General features: G+C 39.2%; 1 protein-coding gene and 1 non-coding gene across 2 annotated transcripts in view; one reads left to right on the forward strand and one right to left on the reverse strand.

The window, feature by feature from the left end:
* The window catches only part of SCAI (suppressor of cancer cell invasion), a 137,241-nt gene that overhangs the window by 58,765 nt on the left and 51,756 nt on the right, over positions 1–26,720 (forward strand). The window contains exon 3 of the mRNA XM_030858687.2: positions 9,013–9,144. Within this exon, the coding sequence (XP_030714547.1) occupies positions 9,013–9,144 (132 nt within the window). The remainder of the gene's footprint in view (positions 1–9,012; positions 9,145–26,720) is intronic.
* Positions 6,612–6,739, reverse strand: LOC115854689 (small nucleolar RNA SNORA64/SNORA10 family). The gene has a single exon (XR_004040093.1). It is a non-coding gene; the product is annotated as a small nucleolar RNA SNORA64/SNORA10 family (small nucleolar RNA).

The raw sequence follows: 26,720 nt of genomic DNA on the forward strand, positions 1-26,720 counted from the left end.
TTGGTCCAGTGGGTTTTTACCTTGCCTCTTCATCTGCTGCATATTTCCCTGTCTTCTCATTTTGTTTAACTGTGTTTGGTGTCTCCTTTTCGCAGGCTGCAGGTTCGTAGTTCCCGTTGCTTTTGGTGTCTGCTCCCAGTGGGTGAGGTTGGTTCAGTGGCTTGTGTAGGCTTCCTGGTGGAGGGGACTGGTGCCTGTGTTCTGGTGGGTGGGGCTGGATCCTGTCTTTCTGGTGGGCAGGGCTGTGTCCAGTGGTGTGTTTTGGGGTGTCTGTGAACTTAGTACGATTTTAGGCAACCTCTCTGCTCAGGGGTGGGGTTGTGTTCCTGTCATGCTAGTTGCTTGGCATGGGGCGTCCAGCACTGGAGCTTGCTGATCATTGGGTGGAGCTGGGTCTTAGCGTTTAGACGGAGATCTCTGGGAGAGCTCTCACCGATTGATATTACGTGGGACTGGGAGGTCTCTGGTAGTCCAGTGTCCTGAACTCAGCTCTCCCACCTCAGAGGCTCAGGCCAGACACCAGGCCGGAGCACCAAGACCCTGTCAGCCACATGGCTCAGAAGAAAAGGGGGAAAAAAAGAAAGAAAAAATATTATTAAAATAAAAAACACAAAAATAATAATACAAAAAAGAAGAAGAGAGCAACCAAACTAATAAACAAATCCACCAATGATAACAAGTGCTAAAAACTGTAGTAAGGTAAACATAAAAATCAGAAACAAATCAGTCACAGACAGCAAACCCCTAGTCTACAGTTGCTGCCAAAGTCCACTGCCTCAATTTTGGGATGATTCGTTGTCTGTTCAGGTATTCCACAGATGCAGCGTACATCAAGTTAATTGTGGGGATTTGATCCGCTGCTCCTGAGGCTGCTGGGAGAGATTTCCCTTTCTCTTCTTTCTCCGCACAGCTCCTGGGGTTCAGCTTTGGATTTGGCCCTGCCTCTGCATGTCGCCCTCAGGCATCTGTTCCCATCCAGATAGGACATGGTTAAAGCAGCAGCTGATTAGGGGGCTCTTGCTCATTCAGGCCAGGGGGAGGGAGGGGTACTGTAGTTATAATTGGAACGCGGGGCAAGCCTGCGGTGGCAGAGGCCAGCGTGACATTGCAACAGCTTGAGGCCTGCCGTGTGTTCTCCTGGGGAATTTGTCCCTGGGTCACGGGACTCTGGCAGTGACGGACTGCACAGACTCCCAGGGAGGTGTGGATAGTGGGATTCTTGGTGGCTGCAGCAGCAGCGTTAACATTTCATGGCCATCTCTGCTGTCTGAGCTGATAGCGCAGCCCGCACCCATCTCTGAAGCTCATTTAGGCGATGCTCTGCTTTCTTTGGGCAGACAAGGTATCCCCTCTCCTCACGCACCCCGAAACAATGGTCTCTTGCCTTTTAGGCAGCTCCAGACTTTTTCCTGGGCTCCCTCCCAGCTAGCTATGGTGCAGTAGCCCCCTTCAGTCAGTGTTCACACAGCCAACCCCAGTCCCCTCCCTGGCGTCTGACCTCCAAAGCCCGATCCTCAGCTCCCAGCCCCAACCCGTCCCAGTGGGTGAGCAGACAAGCCTCTCAGGCTGGTTGGCACTGATCCTCTGTGCAGGAATCTCTCCGCTTTGCCCTCTGCACCCCTATTGCTGCGCTCTCCTCCGTGGCTCCCAAGCATCCCTCCGCCGCCCACCCCACCCCCCGTCTCCACTAGTGAAGGGGCTTCCTAGTGTGTGGAAACTTTTCCTCCTTCACAGCTCCCTCCCAGAGGTGCAGGTCCTGTCCCTATTTTGTCTCTGTTCTTTCTTTTTTCTTTTGCCCTACCCAGGTACATGGGGAGTTTCTTGCCTTTTGGGAAGCCTGAGGTCTTCTGCCGACGTTCAGTAGGTGTTCTGTAGGAGTTGTTCTACATGTAGATGTATTTTTGATGTATTTGCTGGGAGGAAGGTGATCTCCACGTCTTACTCCTCTACCATCTTGAAGGTCCCCTTTCCAGTTGCCTTTTTATAATTCACCTTATATCCAGCAACTTTGCTAATTTCACTGGTTAATTCTAATAATGTATCTGTAGGTTCTTTTGAAATTTCTATGGAGAGGTTTGTATCATCTATGAATATTGACAGCTTTATATCTGTTTGATAGAAATATAATCACATTAATGGTGCAGCCACTATGGAGAACAGTATGGAAGTTCCTTAAAAAACTAAAAATAGAGTTGGCATGTGATCCAGCAGTCCAACTCCTGGGCATGTAGCTGGGGCAGACTCTAAATTCAAAAAGATGCATGCACCCCAGTGTTCATCGCAGCACTATTTACAATAGCCAAGACATGGAAGCAACCGAAATGTCCATCGACAGATGAATGGATAAAAGATGTGGTATATATATACCGTGGAATATTACTCAGCCATAAAAAAGAATGAAATAATGCCATTTGCAGCAACATGAATGATCCTAGAGAATATCATACTAAGTGAAGTAAATCAGACAAAGATATCATATGATATCACTTAATGTGTGGAATCTAAAAAATGATACAAATGAACTTATTTACAAAACAGAAACAGACTCACAGACATAGCGGAAAAAAAACCCCAACAAATTTATGGTTACCAAAGGGGAAAGTTGGGAGGATAAATTAGGAGTTTGGGATTAGCTGATAAAAACTACTACATATAAAACAGATAAACTAGGCTTCCCTGGTGGTGCAGTGGTTGAGAATCTGCCTGCCGATGCAGGGGACACGGGTTCGAGCCCTGGTCTGGGAAGATCCCACGTGCCGCGGAGCAACTAAGCCCGTGAGCCACAACTACTGAGCCTGTGTGTCTGGAGCCTGTGCTCCGCAATAAGAGAGGCCACGATAGTGAGAGGCCCACACACCACGATGAAGAGTGGCCCCTGCTTGCCTCAACTGGAGCAAGCCCTCGCACAGAAACGGGGACCCAACACAGCCAAAAATAAATAAATAAACAAACCAATGAACCGACATTAAAACAAACAAACAGATAAACCATAAGGTCCTACTGTATAACACAGGGAGCTATATTCAATATCTTGTAATAAACCATAATGAAAAACAATCTGAAAAAGAGTATGTATATTTATGTGTAACTGAATCACTTTGCTGTATACCAGAAGCTAACACAACATTGTAAATCAACTATACTTCAATAAAAAAATAATAATAAAATAAAATTGGTGGATAAAGAAATATGATCAGATTAAAAAGTAAAAAGAAACTGATGAAACTAGTTTTAATAATGTATTTTATTTTACTAAATAACTAAAACATTATTTCAACATGTAACCATATAAAAATTATTACTGAGATTTTTACATCTTTTTTCATGCTAAATCTTCTAAATTTGGTGTATTTTACATTTACAACACATCCCAACTTAGAGTAGCCATGTTTCAAGTGCTCAGTAGCCACATGTGGCCAGTAATTATAGTTTCGGACAGTGTAGGTCTAGACAGTGAGACAGACTTTTTTTAACAAACAGTTGTATCATGTGTAACTTTTTATGGTGTCACTGGAGAAGCCTCTACCGACTTGATCATATGTAAGTGCCAGGGAGAGATTAGGTTTTCAAGGAAAGTCTGAAAAGGTGTCATTTGAGTAATATCTTAAACTATGAATATAAACTTGCCAGGTGACCAAAATAGGCGAAGAGAATAACGTGTAAAATTGTGATGTTATGTAAGAGTAGAATTGGTTCAGAGACTTGCCCATATTTCAGTGAGGTTGAAAAATAGGTAATTATATGAGAGTGGAGGGTGGAGGGGAACACCAGTTCCCTGTGTTATGAGTAATTTATCAGTAATGATGGTTAACATGTTCCTTAAGATAAGTTTCCAGAAGTGTAACTGCTGAGTCTAATAGAAAGAATAAATGTATCCCCCGATACATACAGTGAGTCTCAAGCGTCTGCACTATTTTACACTGCCCCTAGTGAATATGCTGGTTTCAGTGCATACTCAACTGCAGTAATTAGCATATTTTTTTGTATGTTCATTACTTTATTTTGCCTTTTGAAAATTTTATAGACTCTTCTTTATTATTTTTTTTTGTTTTTAAAAAATATTTATTTATTTATTTGGCTGCACCGCGTCTTAGTTGCAGCATATTATTTTTTAATTGAAGTATAGTTGATTTACAATGTTGTGTTAACTTCTGGTGTACAACAAAGTAGGTATTATATATATTCATTTTCATATTCTTTTTCCATTATGGTTTATTATAAGATATCGAATATAGTTCTGTGTACTATACAGTAGGACTTTGTTGTTTATTCTATATATAGTAGTTTATATCTGCTAATATCAGACTCCTAATTGATCCCTCCCCTTCCCCTTTGGTAATGGTAAGTTTGTTTTCTATGTCTGTGGGTCTATTTCTGTTTTGTTAATAAGTTCATTTGTATCATTTTCTAGATTCCACACATAATTGATATCATATGATATTTGTCTTTCTCTGTCTGACTGCAGTTAGTATGATAATCTCAACTTTCATCTCTAGGTTGCTGCAAATGGCATTATTTCATTCTTTTTTATGGCTGAGTAATATTCTATTGTATATATATATACCACATCTTTTTTATCCATTCATCTGTTGACACATTTAGTGTGCTAAATAATTAGTATATTTTTAATGTGCTAACTTTGTTGTATTAGGGTTTTTTTTCCGTTGGTTACTGGTAAGGTTTTTTTCTTTCTTTCTTTTTTTTTGGGGGGGTGGCACACTGCGCGGCATGCAGGATCTTAGCTCCCCGACCAGGGATTGAACCTGTGGCCCCTGAAGTGGAAGTGCAGTCCTAACCACTGGACTGCCAGGGAATTCCAGGTTTCATATTTTTTTCTAATTAACATTGATGTATTACTACCATCTAGTTCTCAGATTCCATTCAAGCTTCACCACTTGTCCCAATAACATCCTTTACAGCAGAAAGATCCAGCTCTGAATCAGGCATCGCACTTCAGTCTTCCCTTTTCTTTGGGGGAATATCCTGACATATCTGAAGATTACAGTTTGGTTATTTGTAGAATATCTCTCCCAATTTGGTTTTGTCTGTTTCCTCATGATTAGGTCTCTTTGGCAGGAAAATCACTTCTCATCCTATCAGGTGGTAGAGGACTTTGATTTATCTGATTATGAATGATGTTCATTTTGGTCACTTAATCAAGGTGATGTCTGCCAGATTTCATTGTTGTGATGTTACTTTTTCCTTTTGGAATTAATGTGTATTTTGTGTGCAAGTACTCTGAAACTATCCCATTCACTATCAAACTTTACATTTATTCATTCACTTATGTCAGTATTGCTTTATCATTTCTTATTTAATAGGTTATAATCCATTACTATCATTATTTGTTTTGATGCTGAAATTATCCCCAATTTGGTTAGTGGATGCTCCCTCAAGCTAGATCCTAGGTCCTTTTGTAATGCTTGATTTTATTTTTTATTCATTTATTTATCCCAGTTTTATTGAGATGTCATTAACATATAACATTCTATTAGTTTAAGGTGTACACATAATGATTTGATGTATTATATACTGCAAAATGATTACCACAATAAGTTTGGTTATCATCCATCACCTCACACAGTTACAAAAATTTTTTTCTTGTGATAAGAACTAAGATCTACTTTGTTGGCAACTTTCAAATGTATAATACAATATTGTTAGCTATAGTCACCATATTGTAGATTACATCCCCAGAACTTATTTATCTTATAAGTGGAAGTTTGTACCCTTCGACCACCTTCACAGTTTTCTATCACTCCCCACCCCCACTTCCAGAAACCACCAATCTATTCTCTGTTTCTATGAGTTTGTTTTTTTCTGTAAGATTCCACATATAAGTAAGATCATACAGTATATGTCTTTCTCTGTGTGACTTATTTAACTTAGCATAATGCTGTCAAGGTCCATCCATGTCGTTGCAAATAGCAGGACTTCCCCTTTTTATGACTGAATAATATTCCATTGTGTACATATACCACATTTTCTTTATCATTCATCTGTTGATGGACACTTAAGTCCTATATCCTTTTCTTATGTGTCTGTCATTCTTTGAGCACTTTGTTGCTCTCTGGCACAGGATATTCCAGATTCATCTTGTACTTTTTCTGCTCCAGGGCTGTAATTAGACAATTACTATTCTCCAAGGAGCTCTGGTTCCCTTTATTGGAGAATGGTGTTAGAAGCCAAGATTTGGATGCTAGGTATGTTCATACCATTGGTGGGGGTCTTGGGGGGAGTGGTCACTGTTCCCAGGCCCTCTCACTAGACAGATTTACAGAACTGGGGAGTATACTTATGTACACATCACGCCGCCCCCCCCCCAGACGTTTATGTCTCTCTTTTTCTTTTTAACTGGCTTCATTCACTTTACTTTTCTCATATAAAAATATGTGGTGGCTACAGCTGGAGCCTGGGTCCTCTGCACAGAAACTCTGTGTGGGTCTTTACAAGACGGTCAGTGAATTCCTGATACGGAGACTTGGTGAACACTATTTCTTTCCAGAGATCAGGAGTGAGGTAAAGGTAGGTCTTGGAAATGGCATCAAAAGTGGCCTTGGCTGGGAAAGGAAAAACAAGAGAGGGTTGGTGAAACCCCAGATGCAGACGGAAGCTGTTGCACTTCTAGGAACAGAGTGGCCACTGTGGGCCAGTCTGTCGTGCATTAGGAGCACCTTCCTCTCCCTCTCTGAAAATACGCCAACCACACTCAGAATGTCATTAAGGGAGCTGAGAGATATATCACTCTCTTTAAACATCCATTAGTTTACCCATACCTCCAGTTTCAATCCACAGGGTTCATTCTAACCTTTTCCCTTTCCTTGTTTGTGTTTTCTTTCTCTTACAGAGAGAACTCTGGGTCCCCTTTTCCTTAGTAGATTTTCTTATTTGATGAATCCGCTATATATGACAGATCTCTCTCTACCTCTGAACTCTTCCATGTGGACATGCCCTCCTCACCCTGCTCAGGCTCTCACTCCCCATGCCAGTCCCCATTCGTGGTTACCCTTATCACTGCACTCAAGCTCCACCATCCCATGCAAGCTGGCCCTTTGTATGGATGTTGATGGTCTCCTCACAATTTGTGCTCTGATACCCAGGAGGCTACCCTCTGTACGGACACCTGCTGTGCTCTGACCCACCTAATGGCTGTAGGACTGGATAGTTTGGGAATGGGAGAGGGCTTCTTTGGATTCTTAAGTTTCACTTTAATATTTCTGGCTGTGGGATTATTTCTTTATCTTCTCTTTCCTTTAACATTCTTTGAGTCCTTTTAGTTTGAGGTTTTATATTTTCTCTAATTCTGGGAAGTTTATAGAAGTTTATTTCTACAAGTATTTATTGCCTTCTCATGATTTTTTCTTTCTTCTTTATATGCTATGATGTGGATGTTGATTTCCTTCATTTCCCTTTTCCATATCTCTTGAATTTTCTTTTGTGTATTCTATCTCTTCCTGATGTCTTTTGGCAGAGTACCTTAAACCTGACGTTTTAGCTAATTAATTTGTTCAGCTGTATCTTTTCTGTTATTTAGTTTATCCATCTACTAAGTTTATTTCATTGATTATATTTTTCATACCCAGTATTTTTATTTGCTTCATTATGATATTTTCTTCCTGCTTTATATCTAATATCCTTTCTTATTGAATTTGTTTATTTTGAACTTTGATTTTGTGTTTTTCTCCTGTAAACTCCTGTGTCCTGGGGATATTAGCCACCTTGGCTCATGAACTATATGGGGAGGGCTGGAGAAAGTACAGTTTGTGCCTCATTTCTGCATCTCCTTCTGGGTTTAGAGAAAGAAGGCAGGGGGTTGTTGAGTGTGGGAGATGACTTACCCAGGATCACTGTAGTGTGGAATCCCTTCCCAGACTCTGCACTTTTCAAGGTCTGTTTCCCTTTGTTAAAACCACCTAGTCCATGACGTGCGGAAAGAGGTTGTGGGAAGAAGGAACTTGTGAACGTGCAGGACCACCCAGTACTGTCAATGCGTGTTGTAAACTACTTCCCCACCAGCTGGCTGCAGTGCCACCCATGTGTTACCCTGCAGCCCCTTGACAGTTCTAGGCTTGCTACAGTTTTCCTGCCTTGCAACCGCAATTGTCTGTTTAAGACAATGTTGGAGAGAAAAATATTTGCCAAAATAACTGTACCACCCCCAACTACCATCTCTGGTGTCTGGTCCTTGTCTGCTCTGCCTATTTTTTCACCCTGCACTGGGACCAGATTTCCCTGTGTTGTCCCAGGGACTTCTATCTGTGTGTGAACACAAATGAATTTTTTTTTCTTTAGCATAGGTTCATACTATGTATACTATCTGGCAACTTGCTGTTTTTAAAATGGCTGATTAACATGATTGATTACATGGAAAGATAGCTTCGATCCAGTAATAAATAGCTTTCAAATATATGTACATGTGTGTGTGTGCATGTGGTTTTTATATCCCTTTTATACTGAAGTATATCCATATTATTGCTTTATCATCTTAAGTATAACTGTAAGTTAGTGATAGAGTAGAGTGTAGTCATTAGTGTTCTATGAAGTACTTAGCCATTTCCCTCTTTGGTTTTTTTAGTTTCATAACAGCTTTTAAATACTATGGTACCGAAATAAATATCTTTATGGACAAAGGGTTTTCCATTTGTAGGATCATTTTCTGGGACAGATATACAGAATGGATAAAATAGATAAATAGGTTAAAAGGTTCAACATTTTTTATTCTTAACCATGTAGAGGAGTGCCTGGAACATTTTAGCCATTCAAATAATATTTATTGGATGAAATAATATTATAAAAACTGCCTTTTAAAATGGATGTACCAATTTTCATTCCCACCCACAATATGAGATTGTCTATTCTTCCACACCATCTTATACTTAAATTATTTTGATGATTTGATTGTAATCAGAAGATGTCTCTATCATTAAAAAAATGCTATCAGATGATATAACTAAGGTCTGTTTCTCTTTTTATTTTCACCTACTTGGTAAATAGACATATGTTTTCTTACAGGACTGAATTTGCTCTTAAAGAAATCATGTCCTCTGGAGGTGCTGAAGATGACATCCCACAGGGAGAGAGGAAAACAGTTACAGATTTTTGTTACCTTCTGGATAAATCTAAGCAACTGTTCAACGGGTTAAGGTTAGTGGACTCTTGATGCCTTAAACTTTTATCTAGTTCTGTATCTTTTTTTTCCATGGCTGATGTGTGGTAAGTTTCTGAAAAGTTATGGATAGAATGTTATATAAATATCTGTACTAGAGATGATCATGCTTCTTTTCTTCATTCTCAGGTGAGAAAACAACAGAAGAGGATAACTTATATTGTTTTACTCAAGTTGAGAGAGCTGTTTTGTTAGATGGTCTTGTATACCTTACTCCACATCATATTTTACATCTGATTTTACACATTGCGATAACTAAGGAGCCTGGGATACATATGCAAGTGAACCTGGGGCTTCTCTTCTGTTACATTTTCTGTATACTTGTTTATTTGCTTATTTCTTTTATTCTTTCTTTTTCTTAGGATGAAGTATCTGTTAACTAAAATAAGAGTGTTCTAGACAGTGTTATTTTTACATTAGTTGTGTGTGCCCTGACTGACTGGTAGCAGAAGCTGTATGCAATTTTGTCAAAATGTGTCTTTGTGTATTCTTGTGTGTGGTGGGTAAATAATTTTGTACCATTTTGTTTTATTTAAATGGTTTAGCCGTATTTTATTTCATGAGATTCTTAGGATATTGACTTACTTCAGACCTAAAGCTTCAATAGCTTAGTTTCAGTCATAAATAAATTCATGCTATGGGTAAAATACTAAGGATAAATAGGTTTTTTTGGGAAACTTTATATAGGAGTGAATAATTGTAAAGATTGTGAGTTATTTTAATTTTAATTAATTATTGAAGTATAGTTGGTTTACAGTGTTGTGTTTGGTGAGGTTTTTTTTTTTTTTCCTGATAAAGTATTTTTATTTATTTATTTATTTTTGCTGTGTTGGGTCTTTGCATCTGTGCGAGGGCTTTCTCCACTTGCGGCGAGCGGGGGCCATTCTTCATCGCGGTGCGCGGGCCTCTTACTGTTGCGGCCTCTCCCGTTCCGGAGCACAGGCTCCAGACGCACAGGCTCAGTAGTTGTGGTTCACGGGCCTAGCCACTCCACGGCATGTGGGATCTTCCCAGACCAGGGCTTGAACCCGTGTCCCCTGCATCGGCAGGCAGATTCCCAACCACTGCACCACCAGGGAAGCCCACTGAGTTTGGTTTTTGTTTGTTTGTTTGTTTTTTAGCGGTACTAGGGCCTCTCACTGCCGCGGCCTCTCCTGTTGCTGAGCACAGGCTCCGCACGCGCAGGCTCAGCGGCCATGGCTCACGGGCCCAGCCGCTCCGCGGCATGTGGGATCTTCCCGGACTGGGGCACGAACCCGTGTCCCCTGCATCGGCAGGCGAACTCTCAACCACTGCGCCGCCAGGGAAGCCCTAGTGAGTTATTTTTCATTTGCAATTTATTTCTGGGTAAAAATGCAATCTTCTTTTCACATATTTTATAATTTTATTCTACATCCCTAGGATCGGAATTGTACTGACAGAGTTTATTTTAAAGAATATATATTTTTGGGCTTCCCTGGTGGCGCAGTGGTTAAGAATCTACCTGCCAGTGCAGGATACATGGGTTCGAGCCCTGGTCTGGGAAGATCCCACATGCCGTGGAGCAGCTAAGCCCATGGGCCACAACTACTGAGCCCACACGCCACAACTACTGAAGCCCGCGCACCTAGAGCTCGTGCTCTGCAACAAGAGAAGCCACCGCAATGAGAAGCCCATGCAATGCAACAAAGAGTAGCCCCCGCTCGCTACAACTAGAGAAAGCCTGCACGCAGCAATGAAGATCCAATGCAACCAAAAATAATAAATTAATTAATTAAAAAAAATTCTTTTTAAAGAATGTATCTTTTTAAAAGTATTTATTTATTTATTTATTTATCTGGTTGCTCTGGGTCTTAGTTGCAGCAGGCGGGCTCCTTAGTTGTGGCTCATGGGCTCCTTATTTGCCGCTCACTGGCTCCTTAGATGTGGCACGTGGGCTCCTTAGTTGTGGCATGTGAACTCTTAGTTGCAGCATGCATGTGGGATCTAGTACCCTGACCAGGGATCGAACCCCCAACCCCCTGCACTGGGAGCCTGGAGTCTTAACCACTGCACCACCAGGGAAGTCCCTAAAGAATATATCTTTAATCAGCTATACGCCAAGGCACTTCTTTTTTTTTTTTTTTTTTTTACGGTACATGGGCCTCTCACTGTTGTGGCCTCTCCCGTTGCTGAGCACAGGCTCCGGACGCGCAAGCTCAGCGGCCATGGCTCACAGGCCCAGCCGCTCTGCAGCATGTGAGGTCTTCCCGGACCAGGGCACAAACCCGTGTCCCCTGCATCTGCAGGCGGACTCTCAACCACTGCGCCACCAAGGAAGCCCTCCAAGACACTTCCTTAAAAAATTTTTTTAAAAGTCCCACCTATCAAAATAATAAGTCTCTAAAATGCAATGTTAGGAATATGGCAAACCCTCTGACTGGGGGGAGTTGGAACACGTTTACAAAGCCTACTTCATCGAGTTACATACAGCTGAGAGAATAAGGAAGGATAAGAAAGTTCTGTGAATTAAGTTTACTGCCTATCAGAAGTTTATTGCCCTTCTGCTTTATAAGTTTTTTGAATCTTGCCTGTAGATTTTTTGACTCTTATATAGTTGCTTAAGGTTTAATCATTTTGATACTCTGCTGCTTAGTTGTGGTGTTAGTAGAATGTTTGGAGTCTACTTATATGTAATTTACCTGGCTTCGTAAACAGTAAATAATGTTGAGCAACTAAAATGCTGTGCCCATTTTCATTCCCACCTCCCCAAAGAAGAATGCCCTTAAGTGAGGAGGGTAACCTGCACTGGGTAATGCACCTTTCTGCACACCTTGGAGATACTGAAGGAGCTTTTAACTCACATCGGTTATTAAATAACTGCATGAGAGTAAATACGTCTTCACAATAAAAAAAAAATATATATATATATATCTTTAAAAAAACTTACAATTATAAAGATAATACAGGGTCATCGAATGAGTCCTCCATGACCACTGTATTTAAAGCTATACTTTCAATCACTTTCTCATCTCTATATTTATTTAATTTTCTTCATAAAACTCATCGCTACCTCAAGTGATCTTATTTGCTTATGATGTCTTCCTACATTAGAATGAAATATCCCTAGGAGTAGGACCCTATGTGTCACTGTTTCTCTGCTGTCTAAACCAGGGTCTTGCACGTCACAGGTGCTTCACAAACATCTGTTAAATGAAGGATTCCAAAGACAGTGTTCTTAACTCCCACACTCTGCTGCTTCCTATTTTGTGCTACAGAAGAGATCTTTGAGATCAGTTTGGTTTCTTTTGCTTTATAGATTAAATGCATCTTTTTAAAGAATTCTTTTCTTTCACTATTATAATTCAGAAAACGACCCCAGTACACCCTGGTTTGAAGTTGTTTTTTTTTTTAATAAATAAATTTATTTATTTATTTTATTTTTGGCTGAGTTGGGTTTCAGCCAAAACCTTGTGAACAAGGTTTTGGATGAACATGTGTTTCCAGTTCTCTTGAATATATACCTAGGAGTGAAATTGCTGGCTCATATGGTACTTACTCTAAGTTTAACGTTTTGAGGAACTTCTAGACTGTTTTTCAAGGAGGCTGTACCACCAGCAATGTATGAGGGTTCCAGTTTCTCCACATCCTCACCAACACTTGTTATTGTCTGTCTTTTTGATGATAGTCATCCTAGTGTGTGTGAAGTTGTATCTCATTATGGTTTTGATTTGCATTTCCCTAATGATGTTCAGCGTCTTTTCATGTGCTTATTGGCCATTTTTATGTCTTTTTTTTGGAGAAAATATTTATTCCAATTCTTTGATCATTTTCAGATAGGTTTATTTATCTTTTAATTTTAAAGTTGTAGTCATTTTCTGTATATTCTGGATACAAGTCCCTTGTAAGATGTAATGATTTGCAGATATATATTTTCCCGTTCTGTGAGTTGTCTCATCACTTTCTTGATGGTGTCCCTTGAAGCACAAATACTTTTAATTTTAATAAAGTCCAACTCGTCATTCTCTTTCATCACTTGTACTTTTGGTGTCATATCTAAGAAATCATTGCCTAACCTGAGGTCACTGAGATTTACTCGGCTGATGTTTCCTTCTAAGAGTCTTGTGGTTTTAGCTCTTACATTTAGGTCTGTGAACCATTTTGTGTTAACTTTTTTATAAGTTTTTTATTATTTTTATTTTATTTTATTTTTATTTTTGGCTGCGTTTGGTCTTCATTGCTGCGCGTGGGCTTTATCTAGTTGCGGTGAGTAGAGGCTACTCTTCATTGCGGTGTGCAGGCTTCTCATGTGGTGGCTTCTCTTGTTGTGGAGCACGGGCTCTAGGTGTGCGGGCTTCAGTAGTTGTAGCATGCGGGCTCAGTAGTTTTGGCTCATGGGCTCTAGAGTGCAGGCTCAGTAGTTGTGGCACATGGGCTTAGTTGATCCACGGCATGTGGCATCTTCCCAGAGCAGGGCTCGAACCCATGTTCCCTGCATTGGCAGGTGGATTCTTAACCACTGCACCACCAGGGAAGCCCCATTTTGTGTTAACTTTTGTGTATGGTATGAGATCTTAGGCATTTCTTTATCAGAAAACATTTTTTTTTCAATTGACTAATTCATTTTTTCTTTCTTCTTGCTTGTTCCCTGTTTCTCCTTTCTTGTTCATACCTGTAATGCTTAGATTGAATTTGCAATCTAAAGCCTCTATTAACCATCTACTCTCTTTTGATTTTCATCTCTATTGTTTTTCTCAACATTTTTAGAAAATGTATTCAATTTGTCCACCATATGCCCAACACATTTCACCTTGTCATTTCATATCAGCGGTTTTTGCTATACTGCTTTTTAAAAATCTAGATATTATGTATTTGATCCAAAGTTTACTAGCTGTTCTATCTGTATATTCAAATAAGACAGACACTAGAAATTTTAATGTGTTTGTGAATGGAAATTCTTTATTCAGTATGTCTGAGAAGCATATTGAATTTAGCAGTGGCATTTCTCTTCTTAAAAAGGGTTATTTTCTGGATCTGATTCTGAATCATAAATGAATCATAAAGTTCAAGTAGTCTTCTGCTGGAGACTCTCTGCTGGACTCAGATCACTCTGTGACTGCTGAAACAGTAACAATGACAGAACACACTTCCACATAGCACTCCACGGTGTATAAATCACTTTCAGGTACATCTCTATCCTTTGGCCACATACCAAAAATATGTGTTACCTAAAAATAAAGGTGAACTTCACCTTCTTTTTCAGTGTTTTGGTTGTGTAAATATATTTTACCAGCTCAAACCTGTTCTCATTTTGATTTTTTTTTTTTGGCCACACCGTGCGGCTGGTGGGATCTTAGTTCCCCAACCAAGGCTTGAATCTGGGCCTATGGCACTGAAAGTGCTGAGTCCTAACCACTGGACTGCCAGGGAATTCCCTCATTTTGATTCTTTTAAAGTGCCATTTTAACTGTAACAAAGGTTTTATTTATTTTAAAAATAACTGCAGAGTAAAATTGTGTCTGTGGAAATAGTAGGAAACCCTAATACATGGAAACATCGTGTGAGATCTAATCTTTAGGACTTTATTCATTGTCAGAGAAATTTATTATAATGCTTAGGATACCTATTTCAGTTTAGTTCTTGAGTACTTAGAACTATATTGGGTTCAGGAATTAATCCTTTTCGTACAACTCAAAATCAGAAGAACAAACAATCTGATTAGAAAATGGTCAGAAGATCTGACTGGTTATTTTTCCAAAGAAGATGTACAGATGGTCAACAGGTACATGAAAATGTGCCCAACATTGTTAATCATCAGGAAAATGCAAATCGAAGCACAATGAGATATCACCTCACACCTGTCAGAATGGCTGTTATCAAAAAGACAAAAAAATACCACATGTTGGTGAGGATTGAAGAAAAGGGAGCCCTTGTGCACTGTTGGAGGGAATGTACATTGGTGCAGCCACCATAGAAGACCGTATGGAGGTTCTTAAAAAGTTAAAACTACCACAGGATCCAGCAATTCTATTTCTGGGCATTTATGCGAAAAAAATGAAAACACTAACTTGAAAAGATATATATACCCCCATATTCATTGAAGCATTATTTACAGTAGCCAAGATATGGAAGTAACGTAAGTGTCCACTGACGGATGAATGGATAAAGAAATTGTGGAATATATATATATATATATGTGAATATTCTTCAACCATTAAAAATGAAGGAAATCTTGGAATTTACAACCTGGATAGACCTTGAGGGCATCATGCTGAAATGAAATAAGTCACGCAAAGACAGACAAATACCATATAATCTCACTTTATGTAGAATCTAAAAATAACAACAACAAAAACCAAAGCAAAAGAAAAGAAACAACCGAGCTCATGGGTACAGAGGACAGATTGGTGATTGCCAGCAGCAGAAGAGGGGGGCGGGGATGCAATGGGTGAAGGGGGTTAAAAAGTGCAAACTTACAGCTATAGCATAAGTATGTAATAGGGATATAATGTACAGTGTGGTAACTATAGTTAATAATACTGTATTGTATATTTGGAAGTTGCTAAAAAGTTGATCTTAAAAGTTCTCATCACAAGAAAAAATAATTTGATATCTACGTATGGTGATGGATGTTATTATTGTGAGTTATTGTGGTGATCGTTTCATGATATCATTCTGACTTAGAAAAGTGGGTAAGCAAATCCACCAGGGATTTATTTTCAGTGTTTTGTGTGAAGGGTCCTCATCATTTTATTTTTTTACTTTTATTTTTTAAATATTTATTTATTTATTTATTTGGTTGCACCGGTCTTAGTTGCAGCAGGCAGGCTCCTTAGTTGAAGCTCGCTGCCTTCTTAGTTGCGGCACGTGGGCTCCTTAGTTGTGGCCTGTGAACTCTTAGTTGTGGCATTCATGTCGGCTCTAGTTCCCTGACCAGGAATCGAATCCGGGCCCCCTGCATTGGGAGTGTGGAGTCTTAACCACTGCGCCACCAGGGAAGTCCCAGGTCCCCTTCATTTTAAACAAGCCTTAATTATTTCTACAAAAACTAGATTTATGGTGAGTAAAGTATATATCTTCTCTATATGCTTTTGGGTTTTTGTTTGAGCAGATGTGGCTAGTGCCAATGCAAGTCTGTAGTTTACTGAGAGATTAGTACTTTGACTCTTCCTTTTTCTTTTCATTTTTAAGAAAATTTATTTTTGTCTGTGTTGGGTCTTCATTACTGCATGCATGCTTTCTCTAGTTGCGGCGAGCTACTCATCGTTGCAGTGCACGGGCTTCTCATTGCGGTGGCTTCTCTTGTTGCAGAGCATGGTCTCTAGGTGCACCGGCTCAGTAGCTGTGGCTCACGGGCTCAGTAGTTGTGGCGCACGGGCTTAGTTGTTCTGTTGCATGTGGGGTCTTCCCAGACCAGGGCTCGAACCTGTGTCCCCTGCATTGGCAGGCGGAGTCTTAACCACTGCGCCACCAGGGAAGCCCCTTTCTTTTCATTTTTAAAGAAAATTCATTTCACACACACACACACAGAATAATATAGAACTATTAAAAAGATGTTGGTGGAGGTATAAATGAAAAGTTGCCCACAGTATGTGGTTAAATTTTAAAAAGCAAATTGTGAAAATAGTATGTTTTACATGATCTTGTTTTATCAGAAGTTCTCTGTTAAATTTATGTTCTATAAGCCATATTAACTCTTAGTGGGGACTCTTTGCTCTTAGTACTCAGTTTGGTCTCTTCTGGGGGGCTGATTTTCTCACGGTGTCTGGTGCATGTGAGTGTGTGTATTTTCTGTGCTTGTTTATATAAATGGAAGTGTTTTGTTCATTGTTAGACCTTGATTGGAAAGCGATCAGAACATCTGTAGGTCTGTTAGTTGCCCATGGTGGTGGGTTGGAGGGATGTGTGGCATTCTTCCCCACACTTTTCTCCGAAGAACCTCTTTGAGTTATGGAAATTAAACACATCTCTGCTTTCAAGCATTGATGTAGTTTTTGCACATTTCTTTTGAAATAGAAAAGATTCCTTGGGAATAATTAAAATAAGAGTTTTTTTGGTCGTCCCCCTCCCAACCCCCCATTTTTGTGTTGGTCTGAATAGAAAACAGAATCACAGTGCTTGTAGAGAAAGAGAAATATATTGGGAGTGGCTCTGGACCAGTTTTGGACCTTCGGGGAAAGGGGTGAAGTGGGAGTCCAGGTGGAATAGCATCAGATTTTTTTTTTAATAAATTTATTATTATTTTTTTTATGGCTGCATTGGGTCTTCGTTGCTGTGCGTGGCTTTCTCTAGTTGTGGCGAGCTGGGGCTACTCTTCGTTGTGGTGTGCAGACTTCTCATTGCAGTGGCTTCTCTTGTTGTGCAGCACGGGCTCTAGGCGTGTGGGATTCAGTAGTTGTGGCGCACGGGCTTAGTTGTTCCGTTGCATGTGGGATCTTCCCGGACCAGGGCTCGAACCCGTGTCCCCTGCACTAGCAGGCGGATTCTTAACCACTGCGCCCCCAGGGAAGTCCCAGAATCAGCTTTTAACATGGGGCCTGTGATTCCCAACCTTCCCTTCACTGTTGGTGCTTATCTTTTGGCAAGCTTTCCTTTGTGTTTTCTCTTTCTTTCTTGAGTTCACAAGCTGGTTATTGAACTTATTATTGCAGTGTTAATATGCATGCAGAAAAGTACACGTATTATAAGTGTATTTTTTGCAAACTGAACATATCCATGGGCCTTGTACTTGGACAAAGAAAGAGAACATAACAGCACGGCAGCAACCCCCTTATATTCCCTCACTTGGGCTTTTTAACTGTTTATGAGCAGAATGAAAAAGTATGTTTCAGTGCATGAAAGGCTAGAGTGTCTATATATGTAATGCCTTATTTGGGTACAATAAACTTTCTCTTTACTCTTGAAGGTGTATCTTTTCGCCTTATATGTAGTAAGTTGTCATCCAAGTTGTCAGAGCCTTTTCATTTTCCCAGCCATGAATATCTTTTTTTTTTCATGAATATCTTTTTTAAAATATTTTTTAAATGAGTGAGATTTTTGTAGTGGCCCAATATACAGCCAAATATTCCAACAGTAAGTAAAAAAGGTGCATTTTCTGATATCAGGCAGCAGGGCTTGATATAGATCTATTAGACCAACTTTATTTATTTATTGGAGTATTATTGCTTTACAATGTTGTGTTAATTTCTGCTGTACAACGAAGTGAATCAGCTACATGTATACATATATCCCTTCTCTCTTAACCTCCCTCCCACCCCCCATCCCAGCCCTCTAGGTCATCACAGAGCACCGAGCTGAGCTCCCTGTGCTATACAGCAGCTTCTCACTAGCTGTCTATTTTACACATGGTAGTGTATATATGTCAATGCTACTTTCTCAATTCATCCCATGCTCCCCTTCCCCGCCATGTCCACAAGTCCGTTCTCTACATCTGCGTCTCTTTTCCTGCCCTGCAAATAGGTTCATCTGTACCATTTTTCTAGATTCCGTATATACACGTTAATTTACGATGTTTGTGTTTCTCTTTCTGACTTCCTTCACTCTGTGTGACAGACTAGGTTCATGCACATCACTACAACTTGACTGAAAATACCTCCTTAAAATATGTGCATAATAAATAATCTCTTCTATCCACTCACCGTGTAAGAAAACATAGTCCAGAGAGTGAGAAATAGATTAAATGAATGGCGTATTGCTTATAATAGCTCTTGCATGTGTAGTTACAGTAATAATGAAGTGAGAATGATGTTAGAAATAGCTTTGAATAATGTCAGAAAACCATCAAAAGCCGAAGTGCTTGCAGGGTTCTAGTTACCATGGTGACTAAGACTGTCGAAGCAGAATGGAATACTTGATGAGATTATTTAAGGCAGCATCTTGAGACATGTATTTGAGATATGCACCTGTGCCTACCAGTGATATCCATGACTTTTGAAACAGCAGAGGCCTGCAAATCACTAATTATTTGACTCCAGAGGAGCAAATACTCAAAGCCAAAATAAATGTTGGAGGCAATAAATAAACAAACAAATATGCAACGAAGTGCACCAAAGTGAAGTGTATTGACCTTAAATAAAAATAATGGCAGAAATTTTTATTAAATATGCTCCTTATATTTCAAAGTAAAGAAGAAATCATCTACAATGCTTTCTTCAACAGCCTATTTTTAGGATGCCCTGGTTCCTATATAGGAAAGGATAACTGGGAAATTAACAGTTTTTTCCACTGTCCCCTTTCTCCCCCCACCCCCTCTTGCGCTCTCTCTTACTTCTCTCGTCCCTCTTTTTTTTCCCCTTTCTCTTCCTTCTTCAAAAAGTTAATACTTTCCTAGAGGCAAAGTTCTGCGAACAGGTAATAATAAAGTATATGTTATTTCAGAGGTAATACCCTAAACTATCTGTACAAGCTTGTGATGCCTGCTTTCATTTTATATGGTTTGCTACCCAAAATAGTTGCACTTGCAGTTGAGGAGGGCTGCCACCAGGGTGCAGTAGGTGTCATAATCACGTGATCTAGAGAAGCATTGACTGACAAAAATTTAATGTGAGCCACAAATGTGATTTAAAATTTTTCTAGTAGGCAGATTTTAAAAATGTAAAAAGAAAAAAGTGAAATTAATTTTAACAGTATATTTTATTTGATCCAATATATCTAAAATATTTTCTTTCAACATGTAATCAATATAAAAAAAGTATTGAGATTCTTTTTTTTCATACTGAGTTTTTGAAGTACACTGAATATTTTATACTTTCACACATTTCAATTCTAATTAGACACATTTCAAGTACTCATTAGCCACATGTGGCTATTGGCTCAGGCAGAATTCCTCCACCTTTTAGCTTCTGTTCTCATAATGGTCCACTGTGCTTTCCAGTGGATATATACTGGCTGTTTTGGGAGGTTCTCTTCTTCATAGTCCAACCTCTGTCCCCATTGTTTCTTCTCTCTCTTCCTGCACAGATACTGATAGCGTGCAGGTCTTTTGGCTGTTGCTGATTTGTTCCCACCCGTTTGTATTTTGGGATTTGAAGGCTACCTTATCACTTACTATTTTAGTTTGCTAGGGCTATCATAACAAAATACCACACTCTGGGTGGCTTAAACAACAGAAGTTTATTCTCTCACACTTCTGGAGGCTGGAAGTCCAAGGTCAGCATGTTGGCAGGGTTGGTTCCTGCTGAAGCCTCTCTCCTTGGCTTGCTTGCAAATGGCCATTTTCTTGCTCTGATCTCACATGGTCGTCTCTTTGAGGACGTGCATCCCAGATGTCTCTCTGTGTGCCCTAATCTTCGGCTTATTAGGACACAACTCAGAGTTTTTGACTTGTTGTCAAAACAAGTCACAATGTTATTGTCAACAGCATTCTAAGAGTGAGCTCCCAGAGAAGGACTTTACTAATGTAGAATCAAAATCTAGGTTGTTTTTCCCTGTGGTAGAAAGGAGAGAGTATTAGATTACAGGCGCAAAGGGGTTATGAATTTCAGTCATAACTCAACAATTTGCTGGCCATGAGTTCCCAGGCAAATCATTTAAGCTTTCTGATCCTCATTTTAGTGTGTGTGTGTCTGTGTGTCTGTGTGTGTGTGTTTATGTGTATTACACATACCTATGCTGGGGAAGCCATGCATTTTAGGACCGGACTAAGGAAAGAGAAACCAATGAAAGAGACTGTTAGAACAGAAAGAAGAGAGGGTTACAAGATGGTGAAGAAGTGATGAGCCATGTCAGTGTCATAGGGAGCACTGATATAAGGACTGGAAAGTAGCTATTGGACTTGGATTTTAGGTGTCGGTAGGCATCAATGATCTTAGCTAATTCAGTTTAGTAAAGATGGTCAATTTATAGAAACTTGGAAGAAACTTCTTAAGTGCCATCTCGACAACATCTCTGAGAAGTAGGTTTAATCATTTGCCCTAATAGTCTCCCAACTTTCGCTGATAAGAGTTGAGGATTTTAAAACAGAGTGAGATTAGCATCGCGCTTTCGATTTCCTCTGAAAACTTGGCAAAAGAATATGAGCAGCCAATTTATAACAGAGGTGCCTTTGCAAAATGTGAAATAGAAGGTCATTTAGCTTATGGGATAATTCACACAGCCCCATTTAATTTAATTCCATGGACCATTAATTTCCTATCTCTACTGACAGTAATAATGACCAGATGGTATATTCAGAGTTTAAAACCAGAGTCAAGCTCTGAATAGTAGAGGAATTTATCTAAGACTCTTTATAAAGTACCTTAGTTAATTTTGGACTCTAATCCTATTAGAGTATAATAGCTTCTACGATATGTTTAACTAGAAAAAGGGTGATCGTGGGATTTACCCTTTAGGAAGTTTTTTTTAAAAAAAAACTTAAACACTGTTTTGAAAAAGACATTGCTGTCTTTATAGCTGAGTGTTCAGACTGGAATGGTAGATGCACTAAATTCTTTTAACAAAAATTGTATAGAATTTAGTCTACATCGTTCATAGCTATAAATCAGAAAATACTTGTATATTACAACTTACGTTTGGAGCCTTGTTCTAACCCTTTTAGGCCGACCACATTTTATGTGCTTTTAGCCCTCATAGAAAAGTCCCTTCCCCTAAAGCCCTTTCCACCGAACACCTGAAATTATATAGTCATGAAATAAAATACTGAGTTCCAATTCTGTTTTCTCCCTTAATAAGATGTATTACTGAGGTTTATTAAATTTGTCAGTTTTGGAAATGCAAAGGAACTTGTAGGCAAATGCTTACTTGAAAATTTGCAGAGAGGCTTTACATAGTATCTTTAAAGAAGCACTCAAGGGTTATCAGTTCTCATGAAGTTAATGTTGCTGCCTAATGCTTTTATATAAAATACTGTCTTCCTAGCAGTAGCCACTTGGTAAGAGTCTTAAAGATTCTAACAGAAACTTCAATTTAAAAATAACTGATTAAAAAAAAATAAAAATAACTGATTGGAGAAGCAAGAAGAACTTCAGTCCTGCAGCCTGTGGAACAAAAACCACATTCACAGAAAGCTGGACAAGATGAAAAGGCAGAGTGCTATGTACCAGATGAAGGAACAAGATAAAACCCCAGAAAAACAACTAAATGAAGTGGAGGTAGGCAACCTTCCAGAAAAAGAATTCAGAATAATGATAGTGAAGATGATCCAGGACCTCAGAAAAAGAATGGAGGCAAAGATCGAGAAGATGCAAGAAATGTTTAACAAAGACCTAGAAGAATTAAAGAACAAACAAACAGAGATGAACAATACAATAACTGAAATGAAAACTACACTAGAAGGAATCAATAGCAGAATAACTGAGGCAGAAGAATGGATAAGTGACCTGGAAGACAGAATGGTGGAATTCACTGCCGTGGAACAGAATAAAGAACCAAGAATGAAAAGAAATGAAGACAGCCTAAGAGACCTCTGGGACAACATTAAACTCAAACACATTCACATTATAGGGGTCCCAGAAGGAGAAGAGAGAGAAAAAGGACCTGAGAAAATATTGGAAGCGATTATAGTCGAAAACTTCCCTAACATGGGAAACGAAGTAGCCACCCAAGTCCAGGAAGTGCAGCGAGTCCCATAAAGGATAAACCCAAGGAGAAACACGCCGAGACACATAGTAATCAAATTGGCAAAAATTAAAGACAAAGAAAAATTATTGAAAGCAGCAAGGGAAAAACAACAAATAACCTACAAGGGAACTCCCATAAGGTTAGCAGCTGATTTCTCAGCAGAAGCTCTACAAGCCAGAAGGGAGTGGTGTGATATACTTAAAGTAATGAAAGGGAAGAACCTACAACCAAGATTACTCTACCCAACAAGTATCTCATTCAGATTCAATGGAGAAATCAAAAGCTTTACAGACCAGCAAAAGCTAAGAGAAATCAGCACCACCAAACCAGCTCTACAACAAATGCTAAAGGAATTTCTCTAAGTGGGAAACACAAGACAAGAAAAGGACCTACAAAAACAAACCCAAAATAATTAAGAAAATGGTCATAGGAACATACATATCAATAATTACCTTAAACGTGAATGGATTAAATGCTCCAACCACAAGACTCAGGCTTGCTGAATGGATACAAAAACAAGACCCATCTATATGCTGTCTACAAGAGACCCACTTCAGACCTAGGGACACATACAGACTGAAAGTGAGGGGATGGAAAAAGATATCCCATGCAAATGGAAATCAAAAGAAAGCTAGAGTAGCAATACTCATATCAGATAAAATAGACTTTAAAATAAAGAATGTTACAAGAGACAGGGAAGGACACTACATAATGATCAAGGGATCAATCCAAGAAGAAGATATAACAATTATAAATATATATGCACCCAACACAGGAGCACCTCAATACATAAGGCACCTGCTAACAACTATAAAAGAGGAAATCGACAGTAACACAATAATAGTGGGGGACTTTAACACCTCACTTACACCAATGGATAGATCATCCAAAATGAAAATAAATAAGGAAACATAAACTTTAAATAGACCAGATAGATTTAATTGATATTTATAGGACATTCCATCCTAAAACAGCAGATTACACTTTCTTCTCAAGTGCGCACGGAACATTCTCCAGGATAGATAACATCTTGGGTCACAAATCAAGCCTCGGTAAATTTAAGAAAATTGAAATCATATCAGGCATCTTTTTTGACCACAACGCTATGAGATTAGAAATGAATTACAGGGAAAAAACCGTAAAAAACACAAACACATGGAGGCTAAACAATACGTTACTAAATAATCAAGAGATCACTGAAGAAATCAAAGAGGAAATCAAAACATACCTAGAGACAATGACCATGAAAACACGATGATCCAAAACCTATGGGGTGCAGCAAAAGCAGTTCTAAGAGAGAAGTTTATAGCTATACAGGCTACCTCAAGAAACAAGAAAAATCGCAAATAAACAATCTCACAAATAAACAATCTAACCTTACACCTAAAGGAACTAGAGAAAGAAGAACAAACAAAACCCAAAGTTAGCAGAAGGAAAGAAATAAAGATCAGAGCAGAAATAAATGAAATAGAAACAAAGAAAACAATAGCAAAGATCAATAAAACTAAAAGCTGGTTCTTTGAGAAGATAAACAAAATTGATAAACCATTAGCAAGACTCATCAAGAAAAAGAGGGAGAAGATTCAAATCAATAAAATTAGAAATGAAAAAGGAGACGTTACAACAGACACCGCAGAAATACAAAGCATCCTAAGAGACTACTACCAGCAACTCTATGCCAATGAAATGGACAACCTGGAAGAAATGGATAAATTCTTAGAAAGGTATAACCTTCCAAGACTGAACCAGGAAGAAAGAGAAAATATGAACAGACCAATCACAAGTAATGAAATTGAAACTATCATTAAAAGTCTTCCAGCAGGGTTTCCCCTGGTGGCGCAGTGGTTGAGAGTCTGCCTGCTGATGCATGGGACACGGGTTCATGCCCCGGTCCAGGAAAATCCCACATGCCGTGGAGCGGCTGGCCCGTGAGCCATGGCCGCTGAGCGTGCGTATCCGGAGCCTGTGCTCTGCAACAGGAGAGGCCACAACAGTGAGAGGCCTGTGTACCAGGAAAAAAAAAAAAAAATCTTCCAGCAAGCAAAAGTCCAGGACCAGATGGCTTCACAGGTGAATTCTATCAAACATTTAGGGATGAGCTAACACCCATCCTTCTCAAACTCTTCCAAAAAATTGCAGAGGAAGGAACACTGCCAAACTCATTCTGTGAGGCCACCATCACCCTGATACCAAAACCAGACAGAGCTACTACAAAACAAGAAAATTACAGACCAATATCACTGATGAATATAGATGCAAAAATCCTCAACAAAATACTCACAAACAGAATCCAACAACACATTAAAAGGATCATACACCATGATCAAGTGGGATTTATCTGAGGGATGCAGGGATTCTTCAGTATACGCAAATTAATCAATGTGATACACCATATTAACAAATTGATGAATAAAAACCATATGATCTTCTCAATAGATGCAGAAAAAACTTTTGACAAAATTCAACACCCATCTATGATAAAAACTCTCCAGAAAGTGGGCATAGAGGGAACCTACCTCAACATAATAACCTCCATATACGACAAACCCAAAGCCAACATCGTTCTCAAGGGTGAAAAACTGAAAACATTTCCTCTAAGATCAGGAACAATACAAGGTTGCCCACACTCACCGCTATTATTCAATAAAGTTTTGGAAGTTTTAGCCACAGCAGTCTGAGAAGAAAAAGGTATAAAAGGAATCCAAATCGGAAAAGAAGAAGTAAAACTGTCACTGTTTGCAGATGACATGATACTATACATAGAGAATCCTAAAGATGCTACCAGAAAACTACTAGAGCTAATCAATGAACTTGGTAAAGTTGCAGGATACAAAATTAATGCACAGACATCTCTTGCATTCCTATACACTAATGATGAAAAATCTGAAAGTGAGATTAAGGAAACACTCCCATTTACCACTGCAACAAAAAAGAATAAAACACCTAGGAATAAACCTACCTAAAGAGACAAAAGACCTGTATGCAGAAAACTACAAGACACTGATGAAAGAAATTAAAGATGATACCAACAGATGGAGAGATATACCATGTTCTTGGATTTGAAGAATCAACATTGTGAAAATGACTATACTACCCAAAGCAATCTACAGATTCAGTGCTATCCCTATCAAATTGCCAATGGCATTTTTTTTACAGAATTAGGAAAAGAAATCTTAAGATTTGTATGGAGGCACAAAAGACCCCGAATAGCCAAAGCAGTCTTGAGGGAAAAAAATGGAGCTGGAGGAATCAGACTCCCTGACTTTAGACTATACTACAAAGCTACAGTAATCAAGACAATATGGTACTGGTACAGAAACAGAACCATAGATCAATGGAACAAGATAGAAAGCCCAGAGATAAACCCATGCACCTATGGTCAACTAATCTATGACAAAGGAGGCAAGGATATACAATAAGTGGTGCTGGGAAAACTGGACAGCTACATGTAAAAGAATGAAATTAGAGCACTCCCTAACACCATACAGAAAAATAAACTCAAAATGGATTAGAGACCTAATTTTAAGAGCGGACACTGTAAAACTCTTAGAGGAAAACATAGGAAGAACACTCTGTGACATAAGTCACAGCAAGATCTTTTTTGATCCACCTGCTAGAGTAATGGAAATAAAAACAAAAATAAACAAATGGGACCTAATGAGACTTAAAAGCTTTTGCACAGCAAACGAAACCATAAACAAGACGAAAAGACAACCCTCAGAATGGGAGAAAATATTTGCAAATGAATCAGCGGGCAAAGGATTAATCTCCAAAATATATAAACAGCTCATGCAGCTCAATATTAAAGAAACAAACAACCTAATCCAAGAATGGGCAGAAGACGTAAATAGACATTTCTCCACAGAGAAGGCATACAGATGGCCAAGAAGCACATGAAAAGTTGCTCAACATCACTAATTATTAGAGAAATGCAAATCAAAACTACAGTGAGGTATCACCTCACACCAGTTAGAATGGGCATCATCAGAAAATCTACAAACAACAAATGCTGGAGAGGGTGTGGAGAAAAGGGAACCCT

Source organism: Globicephala melas, chromosome 6 (genome assembly GCF_963455315.2).
Source record: "Globicephala melas chromosome 6, mGloMel1.2, whole genome shotgun sequence".
NCBI lineage: Eukaryota > Metazoa > Chordata > Mammalia > Artiodactyla > Delphinidae > Globicephala > Globicephala melas.